This window comes from Salvelinus alpinus, chromosome 18, assembly GCF_045679555.1.
Source record: "Salvelinus alpinus chromosome 18, SLU_Salpinus.1, whole genome shotgun sequence".
In the NCBI taxonomy this organism is placed as follows: Eukaryota; Metazoa; Chordata; class Actinopteri; order Salmoniformes; family Salmonidae; genus Salvelinus; species Salvelinus alpinus.
Genome location: NC_092103.1, coordinates 52653288 through 52665431, shown reverse-complemented (window position 1 = coordinate 52665431; position 12144 = coordinate 52653288). Strand labels below are relative to the sequence as shown.

Below are 12144 nucleotides of genomic sequence, written 5' to 3'. Positions count from 1 at the left end.
CAGATGACAGTCTTATAACATCATGTTATACAATACATTTATGTTTTGTTCGAAAATGTGCATATTTAGAGCTGCAAATCGTGGTTATACATTGTGAATACGTAGAAACAATTCACCAAAATCTCCGGAGATATTTTGGACAGTCACCTAATCTAATCAAAGAACTCATCATAAACTTTACTAAAAAATATATGTTGTACAGCAAATGAAAGATACACTGGTTCTTAATGCAACCGCTGTGTTAGATTTAAAAAAATAACTTTAGTAGAACATACAGCATGCAGTATTGTGAGACAGCGCTCACATATTCTCCGCCTTGTTGGAGGCAACATTTACCACAAAAATACGAAATAACATCATAAATATTCTCTTACCTTTCTTGAGCTTCCATCAGAATGTTGTGCAAGGAGTCCTATTTCCAGAATAAATCGTTGTTTGGTTTTAGAATGTCCATTTCTTCTGTCGAATTAGCAACTTTGGCTAGCCATGTGGAGCTCACGTGTCCAAGAAATGTTTGCGCCTGGAACGAAAAATTCCAAAAGTCCCAATAAACGTTGAATAAACTGATCAAACTCGGTTGAAAAATCCTACTTTATGATGTTTTTCTCATATGTATCAAATAAAATCAGAGCCGGAGCAATTCGCCGTGTATACCGAACGCTTTTCAGAAGACAATGTCGAGTTCCCCCGCGCGCCGTCGAAAACTGACAAAATACCGGACCTGCCACTCCAAAAGCTCTTATTCGGCCTCACATCAAGCTAGACACCCCATTCAACCTTCTACTGCCTGTTGACATCTAGTGGAAGGAGTATGAAGTGCATACATATCGATAAATAAAAGCCAATTGAATAGGCAAGCGCTGACACAGAGCCTCGTTTTCAGATTTTTCACTTCCTGTGTGAAAGTTTGCTGCCAAATGAGTTCTGTTTTACTCACAGATATAATTCAAACAGTTTTAGAAACTTCAGAGTGTTTTCTATCCAATAGTAATAATAATATGCATATTGTATGATCTAGAACAGAGTACGAGGCCGTTTAATTTGGGCACGATTTTTTCCAAAGTGAAAACAGCGCCCCCCTATTCACAATAAGTTTTTAATCAAGACAGATAAACCTCCTCTGTAATATCTAACTTGTCTAACTGGTTTATCAAGACAGATAAAACCATCACTATAATAGGACATCTATCTAGACAAGGAGAACAGTAGACTCCTTCTCCTCTCACAGACCATACTGTAGGTTTAGGGATTACTAGAGATACATAAATAGATGGAATAGCTGATAGACTGTGCAACGGAACATCGGCTGTTTCCAGTGTTCCAATGTGGTCCAGAATGTTTTGTAGAATGTGTTCTACAGGGGGCCATTACAGTTCTAGAATGTGTTCTACAGGGGGCCATTACAGTTCTAGAATGTGTTCTACAGGGAGCCATTACAGTTCAACAAGACAATCAGCTCAACACAGGGAAGGTGACAATCTCCATCTCAACAATATCAAACCCATATAATTGCCTTTTCCCTTGGCAAAACCTTTCATTACAAAGATCACATCTTATTGCCTTTTATATCTGTCACAGAGACATTAAAAGGGTTTTATGACATCTATGCCAACATTCTTATTATGTAGCCCATAATGATATCCTCACATAATGTAGAATTTATTTCAAAAAATTACACGAAACAAATTAAATGAGACCACCTTTGTCTGATTGCTAAACGTCTCCCTGGGCGATGGACGACGTGATTAGAAGTTCTGATTCCAAAGACTCTCAGACTCTGTCTTAAGCAGAGGGCTGTTTCTTGGGAGAAAAATAATCTAATTTTCCATTTATGTAATGCAAACTGCCTTGGCTTTGACTATTCACGGTTAATTGACTGTCAAACGAGGTTGTTATCCTGAGGCACTGTCTGCTGATTTGCTTGTCAAATGAGACAGAGAGAGGAGAGGAGCGAGAGAGCGAGAGCAGGCCGTTCCAAATGAGGGAAGTGTTGGGAGGCTTAAGGAGGCAAGACATGAAATGACTAGAGAGGGAAAGAGAGAGGGAGAGAGTGAGAGATGGAGAGAGGGGGAGATTATACATAGAGAGAAGGAGAGAGCGAGGGGGAGATTATATACACAAATGTGCTGGATCGCTTCATTTAAGCCATTTGATTTGCCACATTGTAAGAATTCAGATACAAACACAAGACATTTTCAGGTTCATGGATGAAGAAATCAGGCCATAATGGAAACAACACTAACATTGTAGAAGAGTGATATAACAATATGTTCATCATGGTTACAGCACCACAGTAATACAAATCCACTGGTAACAGACGCTGCACGGCTACAGACGCTATGGACTGCAGCCAGAACAATAGGTTTTACAGGCACCAGAATAACAAAAATATTGTTTCAAGTGAATGCTAATTCAAGCATTTTAGGGAAAGTATTTAAAACATTCACCAAGTGGTTTAATTAGTTATTTACATGACCAAGCGTTTTCCATGATTATTAATTGGTTTATAGCATAATGCAACACATATTGTCTGATCGATATATTCAGTCAAATGAATAGTGGGCACGATTATAGTGAGATTATTAGTGCAGTTTGACATTTAACATTTACAAACGTGGTTCTATACGGAATGCAATGACCATTGAGAATGTAAATGACAGTAGTTCTCTGAGAGCACAGTAGACAGGGCAATAGAAGATCATAGCCCGTCTAGGCCCCAGACAGGTGGAAATATGCAGTTAGACTGACACCTACAGGCCAATGGTTACATTGCAATCAGACTACAGATCGGACTACAGATTATTAGAGGGATAATATAACTCACTGTCCCATTGAATGCTTGATTCAAACTCAAAATGTATTTCCTGTCCTCCTTTCCAGGGGATCAAACTCAAAATGTATTTTCTTTCCTCCTTTCCAGGGGATCAAACTCAAGATGGAAGTTCCCCCGTGCCACTAAAGGAGGATGTTGAGAACATGGAGAAAGAGGAACTCCAGAAGGTTCTGTTGGAACAGATCGATCTACGAAGACGACTAGAACAGGAGTTCCACGCTCTGAAGGGAAACTCCCCCTTCCCTGTGTTCCGTAGGTCTACCTCTCTGTCTCTAACCCTTCATACCCTAACCCTTCATACCCTAACCCTTCCCTGTGTTCCGTAGGTCTACCTCTCTGTCTCTAACCCTAACCCTTCATACCCTAACCCTTCATACCCTAACCCTTCATACCCTAACCCTACCCCTTCATACCCTAACCCTTCAAACCCTAACCCTTCATACCCTAACCCTAACCCTTCCCTGTGTTCCGTAGGTCTACCTCTCTGTCTCTAACCCTAACCCTTCATACCCTAACCCTTCATACCCTAACCCTTCATACCCTAACCCTAACCCTTCATACCCTAACCCCTCATACCCTAACCCTTCATACCCTAACCCTTCATACCCTAACCCTTCATACCCTAACCCCTCATACCCTAACCCTTCATACCCTAACCCCTCACACCCTAACCCTTCATACCCTAACCCTACCCCTTCATACCCTAACCCTACCCCTTCATACCCTAACCCTTCATACCCTAACCCTTCATACCCTAACCCTAACCCTTCCCTGTGTTCCGTAAGGCTAACTCTCTGTCTCTAACCCTAACCCTTCATACCCTAACCCCTCTAACTCTAACCCTTCATGCTCTAACCCTTCATACCATAACCCCTCACACCCTAACCCTCACACCCTAACCCCTCACACCTCACACCCTAACCCTCACACCCTAACCCGTCATACCCTAACCCCTCACACCCTAACCCCTCATACCCTAATGCCTCATACCCTAACCCTAACCCTTCATACCCTAACCCCTCACACCCTAACCTCTCATACCCTAACCTCTCATACCCTAACCTCTCATACCCTAACCCCTTATACCCTAACTCTAACCCTTCATACACTAACCCTTCATACCCTAACCCCTCATACCCTAACCCCTCATACCCTAACCCCTCATACCCTAACCCCTCATACCCTAACTCTAACCATTCATACCCTAACCCTTCATACCCTAACTCTAACCCTTCATTCCCTAACCCTTCATACCCTAAGCCTTCATATCCTAACCCTGCATACCCTATCTCTAACCCTTCATTCTCTAACCCTTCATACCCTAACCCTTCATACCCTACCCCTTCCCTGTGTTCCGTAAGGCTAACTCTCTGTCTCTATACCTAACCCTTCATACCCTAACCCTACCCCTTCATACCCTAACCCTAACTCTTCATACCCTAACCCCTCATACCCTATCCCTAACCCTTCATTCCTTAACCCTAACCCCTCATACCCTAACCCCTCCACCCTAACCCTAACCACTCATACCCTAACTGTTACCCCTCACACCCTAACCCCTCACACCCTAACCCCTCACACCCTAACCCTCATACCCTAACCCCTCATACCCTAACCCTCATTCTCTAACCCTAACCCCTCATACCCTGACCTCTCATACCCTAACCCCTCACACCCTAACCCTAACCCCTCATACCCTAACCCCTCACACCCTTACCCCTCACACCCTTACCCTAATCCCTCACACCCTGACCCTAACCCCTAACCCCTCACACCCTAACCCCTCACACCCTAACCCTAACCCCTAACCCCTCACACCCTAACCCTAACCCCTAACCCCTCACACCCTAACCCTAACCCCGCACACCCTAACCCCTCACACCCTAACCCCTAACCCCTCACACCCTAACCCCTCACACCCTAACCCTAACCCCTCACACCCTAACCCTAATCCCTCACACCCTAACCATAACCCCTAGCCCCTCATACCCTAACCCTAACCCCTAACCACTCACACCCTAATCCTAACCCCTAACCCCTCACACCCTAACCCTAACCCCTAACCTCTCACACCCTAACCCTAACCCCTAACCCTAACCCCTAACCCCTCACACCCTAACCCTAACCCCTAACCCCTAACCCCTAACCCCTCACACCCTAACCCTAACCCCTAACCCCTAACCCCTCACACCCTCACCCTAACCCCTAACCCCTCACACCCTAACCCCTAACCCCTCACACCCTAACCCTAACCCCTAACCCCTAACCCCTCACACCCTAACCCTAACCCCTAACCCTTCACACCCTAACCCTAACCCCTAACCCCTCACACCCTCACCCTAACCCCTAACCCCTCACACCCTAACCCCTAACCCCTCACACCCTAACCCTAACCCCTAACCCTTCACACCCTAACCCCTCACACCCTAACCCCTAACCCCTCACAGCCTAACCCTAACCCCTAACCTTATTTTATGAATCCCAGATCATTTCCAGGACCAAATGAAGCGAGAACTATCGTACAGAGAGGAGATGGTACAGCAGCTACAGATGGTCAGATCACCTACTACTATACATTAATGTGACATTTATTCTACTCTGTCTGACCCTAACCCCTACTACACTGTCTGACACTAACCCCTACTACACTGTTACACTGTCTGACCCTAACCCCTACTACACAGTCTGACCCTAACCCCTACTACACTGTCTGACCCTAACCCCTACTACACTGTCTGACCCTAACCCCTACTACACTGTCTGACCCTAACCCCTACTACACTGTCTGACCCTAACCACTACTACACTGTCTGACCCTAACCCCTACTACACTGTTACACTGTCTGACCCTAACCCCTACTACACTGGCTGACCCTAACCCCTACTACACTGGCTGACCCTAACCCCTACTACACTGTCTGACTCTAACCCCTACTACACTGTCTGACCCTAACCCCTACTACACTGTCTGACCCTAACCCCTACTACACTGTCTGACCCTAACCCCTACTACACTGGCTGACCCTAACCCCTACTACACTGTCTGACTCTAACCCCTACTACACTGTCTGACCCTAACCCCTACTACACTGTCTGACCCTAACCCCTACTACACTGTCTGACCCTAACCCCTACTACACTGTTACACTGTCTGACCCTAACCCCTATTACACTGTCTGACCCTAACCCCTACTACACTGTCTGACCCTAACCACTACTACACTGTCTGACCCTAACCCCTATTACACTGTCTGACCCTAACCCCTACTACACTGTCTGACCCTAACCCCTACTACACTGTCTGACCCTAACCCCTACTACACTGTCTGACCCTAACCCCTACTACACTGTCTGACCCTAACCCCTACTACACTGTTACACTGTCTGACCCTGACCCCTACTACACTGTCTGACCCTAACCCCTACTACAATGTTACACTGTCTGACCCTAACCCCTACTTCACTGGCTGACCCTAACCCCTACTACACTGTTACACTGTCTGACCCTAACCCCTACTACACTGTCTGACCCTAACCCCTACTACACTGTCTGACCCTAACCCCTACTACACTGTCTGACCCTAACCCCTATTACACTGTCTGACCCTAACCCCTACTACACTGTCTGACCCTAACCCCTACTACACTGTCACACTGTCTGACCCTAACCCCTACTACACTGTCTGACCCTAACCCCTATTACACTGTCTGACCCTAACCCCTACTACACTGTCTGACCCTAACCCCTACTACACTGTCTGACCCTAACCCCTACTACACTGTCTGACCCTAACCCTTACTACACTGTCTGACCCTAACCCCTACTACACTGTCACACTGTCTGACCCTAACCCCTACTACACTGTCTGACCCTAACCCCTACTACACTATCTGACCCTAACCCCTACTACACTGTTACACTGTCTGACCCTAACCCCTACTACACTGTCTGACCCTAACCCCTATTACACTGTCTGACCCTAACCCCTACTACACTGTCTGACCCTAACCCCTACTACACTGTCTGACCCTAACCCCTACTACACTGTCTGACCCTAACCCCTATTACACTGTCTGACCCTAACCCCTACTACACTGTCTGACCCTAACCCCTACTACACTGTCACACTGTCTGACCCTAACCCCTACTACACTGTCTGACCCTAACCCCTATTACACTGTCTGACCCTAACCCCTACTACACTGTCTGACCCTAACCCCTACTACACTGTCTGACCCTAACCCCTACTACACTGTCTGACCCTAACCCCTACTACACTGTCTGACCCTAACCCCTACTACACTGTCACACTGTCTGACCCTAACCCCTACTACACTGTCTGACCCTAACCCCTACTACACTATCTGACCCTAACCCCTATTACACTGTCTGACCCTAACCCCTACTACACTGTCTGACCCTAACCCCTATTACACTGTCTGACCCTAACCCCTACTACACTGTCTGACCCTAACCCCTACTACACTGTCACACTGTCTGACCCTAACCCCTACTACACTGTCTGACCCTAACCCCTATTACACTGTCTGACCCTAACCCCTACTACACTGTCTGACCCTAACCCCTACTACACTGTCTGACCCTAACCCCTACTACACTGTCTGACCCTAACCCCTACTACACTGTCTGACCCTAACCCCTACTACACTGTCACACTGTCTGACCCTAACCCCTACTACACTGTCTGACCCTAACCCCTACTACACTATCTGACCCTAACCCCTACTACACTGTTACACTGTCTGACCCTAACCCCTACTACACTGTCTGACCCTAACCCCTATTACACTGTCTGACCCTAACCCCTACTACACTGTCTGACCCTAACCCCTACTACACTGTCTGACCCTAACCCCTACTACACTGTCTGACCCTAACCCCTACTACACTGTCTGACCCTAACCCCTACTACACTGTCTGACCCTAACCCCTACTACACTGTCTGACCCTAACCCCTACTACACTGTCTGACCCTAACCCCTACTACACTGGCTGACCCTAACCCCTACTACACTGTCTGACCCTAACCCCTACTACACTGTCTGACCCTAACCCCTACTACACTGTCTGACCCTAACCCCTACTACACTGTCTGACCCTAACCCCTACTACACTGGCTGACCCTAACCCCTACTACACTGTCTGACCCTAACCCCTACTACACTGTCTGACCCTAACCCCTACTACACTGTCTGACCCTAACCCCTACTACACTGTTACACTGTCTGACCCTAACCCCTACTACACTGTCTGACCCTAACCCCTACTACACTATCTGACCCTAACCCCTACTACACTGTTACACTGTCTGACCCTAACCCCTACTACACTGTCTGACCCTAACCCCTATTACACTGTCTGACCCTAACCCCTACTACACTGTCTGACCCTAACCCCTACTACACTGTCTGACCCTAACCCCTACTACACTGTCTGACCCTAACCCCTATTACACTGTCTGACCCTAACCCCTACTACACTGTCTGACCCTAACCCCTACTACACTGTCACACTGTCTGACCCTAACCCCTACTACACTGTCTGACCCTAACCCCTATTACACTGTCTGACCCTAACCCCTACTACACTGTCTGACCCTAACCCCTACTACACTGTCTGACCCTAACCCCTACTACACTGTCTGACCCTAACCCCTACTACACTGTCTGACCCTAACCCCTACTACACTGTCACACTGTCTGACCCTAACCCCTACTACACTGTCTGACCCTAACCCCTACTACACTATCTGACCCTAACCCCTATTACACTGTCTGACCCTAACCCCTACTACACTGTCTGACCCTAACCCCTATTACACTGTCTGACCCTAACCCCTACTACACTGTCTGACCCTAACCCCTACTACACTGTCACACTGTCTGACCCTAACCCCTACTACACTGTCTGACCCTAACCCCTATTACACTGTCTGACCCTAACCCCTACTACACTGTCTGACCCTAACCCCTACTACACTGTCTGACCCTAACCCCTACTACACTGTCTGACCCTAACCCCTACTACACTGTCTGACCCTAACCCCTACTACACTGTCACACTGTCTGACCCTAACCCCTACTACACTGTCTGACCCTAACCCCTACTACACTATCTGACCCTAACCCCTACTACACTGTTACACTGTCTGACCCTAACCCCTACTACACTGTCTGACCCTAACCCCTATTACACTGTCTGACCCTAACCCCTACTACACTGTCTGACCCTAACCCCTACTACACTGTCTGACCCTAACCCCTACTACACTGTCTGACCCTAACCCCTACTACACTGTCTGACCCTAACCCCTACTACACTGTCTGACCCTAACCCCTACTACACTGTCTGACCCTAACCCCTACTACACTGTCTGACCCTAACCCCTACTACACTGGCTGACCCTAACCCCTACTACACTGTCTGACCCTAACCCCTACTACACTGTCTGACCCTAACCCCTACTACACTGTCTGACCCTAACCCCTACTACACTGTCTGACCCTAACCCCTACTACACTGGCTGACCCTAACCCCTACTACACTGTCTGACCCTAACCCCTACTACACTGTCTGACCCTAACCCCTACTACACTGTCTGACCCTAACCCCTACTACACTGTCTGACCCTAACCCCTACTACACTGTCTGACCCTAACCCCTACTACACTGTCTGACCCTAACCCCTACTACACTGTCTGACCCTAACCCCTACTACACTGTCTGACCCTAACCCCTACTACACTGTCTGACCCTAACCCCTACTACACTGTCTGACCCTAACCCCTACTACACTGTCTGACCCTAACCCCTACTACACTGTCTGACCCTAACCCCTACTACACTGTCTGACCCTAACCCCTACTACACTGTCTGACCCTAACCCCTACTACACTGTCTGACCCTAACCCCTACTACACTGTCTGACCCTAACCCCTACTACACTGTCTGACCCTAACCCCTACTACACTGTCTGACCCTAACCCCTACTACACTGTCTGACCCTAACCCCTACTACACTGTCTGACCCTAACCCCTACTACACTGTCTGACCCTAACCCCTACTACACTGTCTGACCCTAACCCCTACTACACTGTCTGACCCTAACCCCTACTACACTGTCTGACCCTAACCCCTACTACACTGTCTGACCCTAACCCCTACTACACTGTCTGACCCTAACCCCTACTACACTGTCTGACCCTAACCCCTACTACACTGTCTGACCCTAACCCCTACTACACTGTCTGACCCTAACCCCTACTACACTGTCTGACCCTAACCCCTACTACACTGTCTGACCCTAACCCCTACTACACTGTCTGACCCTAACCCCTACTACACTGTCTGACCCTAACCCCTACTACACTGTCTGACCCTAACCCCTACTACACTGTCTGACCCTAACCCCTACTACACTGTCTGACCCTAACCCCTACTACACTGTCTGACAGTGCGGAGTAAAATGCTAGGACCTGCTGTTATGTGATTATTCGTTTTTTTAACTTCTTAGTATATATTGAGTATCAAAATATGATATTGTTATTATATGATCATACTTATAATACTATGTTATTAGATGAAAACAATTCAATATATCAATAATCCCATTCTGATCAAGCCTATTCTGTTAAGACTATTCTGATGAATCCTATTCTGATTAATCCTATTCTGATTAATCCTATTCTGATGAATCCTATTCTGATTAATCCTATTCTGATTAATCCTATTCTGATGAATCCTATTCTGATCAAGACTATTCTGATTACTCCTATTCTGATCAAGCCTATTCTGATTAAGCCTATTCTGATCAAGCCTATTCTGATTAAGCCTATTCTGATCAAGCCTATTCTGATTAATCCTATTCTGATTCCGACTATTCTGATGAATCTTATTGTGATGAATACTTTTGTGATTGTACCATCCTGTAATTTATTGTGTTTAAAACATATTTCAAACAAGCATCTGACATGCCTTTCAAGGCTGGGAAGTTCATTTGTAGCAGTAGTCAATGAGTTGAACAGTTGAACTTATGGGCATCAGTCACACTCTGCTTCTGCTCGCCAGTTACACAGTACCAGTCAAATGTTTGGACACACCTACTCATTTAAGTATTTTTTTTCTTCTATTTTCTACATTGTAGAATACTAGTGAAGACATCAAAACTATGAAATAACACATATGGAATCATGTAGTAACCAAAAAAGTGTTAAACAAATGAAAAAAATAGTTTATATTTGAGATTCTTCAAAGTAGCCACCCTTTGCCTTGATGACAGCTTTGCACACTCTTGGCATTCTCTCAACCAGCTTCACCTGGTATGATTTTCCAACAGTCTTGAAGGAGCATTCTGAGCACTGCTTTTCCTTCACTCTGTGGTCCAACTCATCCCAAACCATCTCGATGGGGTTGAGGTCGGGAGGTTGTGGAGGTCGGGTGGTTGTGGAGGCAGGGTGGTTGTGGAGGCCGGGTGGTTGAGGAGGTCGGGTGGTTGTGGAGGTCGGGTGGTTGTGGAGGCCGGGTGGTTGTGGAGGTCGGGTGGTTGTGGAGGTTGGGTGGTTGTGGAGGCCGGGTGGTTGAGGAGGTCGGGTGGTTGTGGAGGTTGGGTGGTTGTGGAGGCCGGGTGGTTGAGGAGGTCGGGTGGTTGTGGAGGTTGGGTGGTTGTGGAGGCCGGGTGGTTGTGGAGGCCGGGTGGTTGAGAAGGCCGGGTGGTTGTGGAGGTCGGGTGGTTGAGGAGGTCGGGTGGTTGTGGAGGTCGGGTGGTTGTGGAGGCCGGGTGGTTGGGTGGTTGTGGAGGCCGGATGGTTGTGGAGGCCGGGTGGTTGAGGAGGTCAAGTGGTTGTGGAGGTCGGGTGGTTGTGGAGGTCGGGTGGTTGTGGAGGTCGGGTGGTCGGGTAGTTGTGGAGGTCGGGTGGTTGTGGAGGTCGGGTGGTTGTGGAGGCCGGGTGGTTGTGGAGGTCGGGTGGTTGTGGAGGTCGGGTGGTCGGGTGGTTGTGGAGGTCGGGTGGTTGTGGAGGCCGGGTGGTTGTGGAGGCCGGGTGGTTGTGGAGGCCGGGTGGTTGTGGAGGCCGGGTGGTTGTGGAGGTTGGGTGGTTGTGGAGGCCGGGTGGTTGTGGAGGCCGGGTGGTTGTGGAGGCCGGGTGGTTGTGGAGGTCGGGTGGTTGTGGAGGTCGGGTGGTTGTGGAGGTCGGGTGGTTGAGGAGGTCGGGTGGTTGTGGAGGCCGGGTGGTTGTGGAGGCCGGGTGGTTGTGGAGGTCGGGTGGTTGTGGAGGTCGGGTGGTTGTGGAG

The 12144-nt window shown here is 48.0% G+C and overlaps 1 protein-coding gene across 1 annotated transcript in view; it reads left to right on the top strand.

Annotated features, from left to right (window-relative positions):
- The window catches only part of LOC139544458 (SKI family transcriptional corepressor 2-like), a 32743-nt gene that overhangs the window by 10451 nt on the left and 10148 nt on the right, over positions 1-12144 (top strand). Inside the window, exons 5-6 of the mRNA XM_071351571.1 lie at positions 2921-3085; positions 5319-5386. Of these exons, the coding sequence (XP_071207672.1) occupies positions 2921-3085; positions 5319-5386 (233 nt within the window). The remainder of the gene's footprint in view (positions 1-2920; positions 3086-5318; positions 5387-12144) is intronic.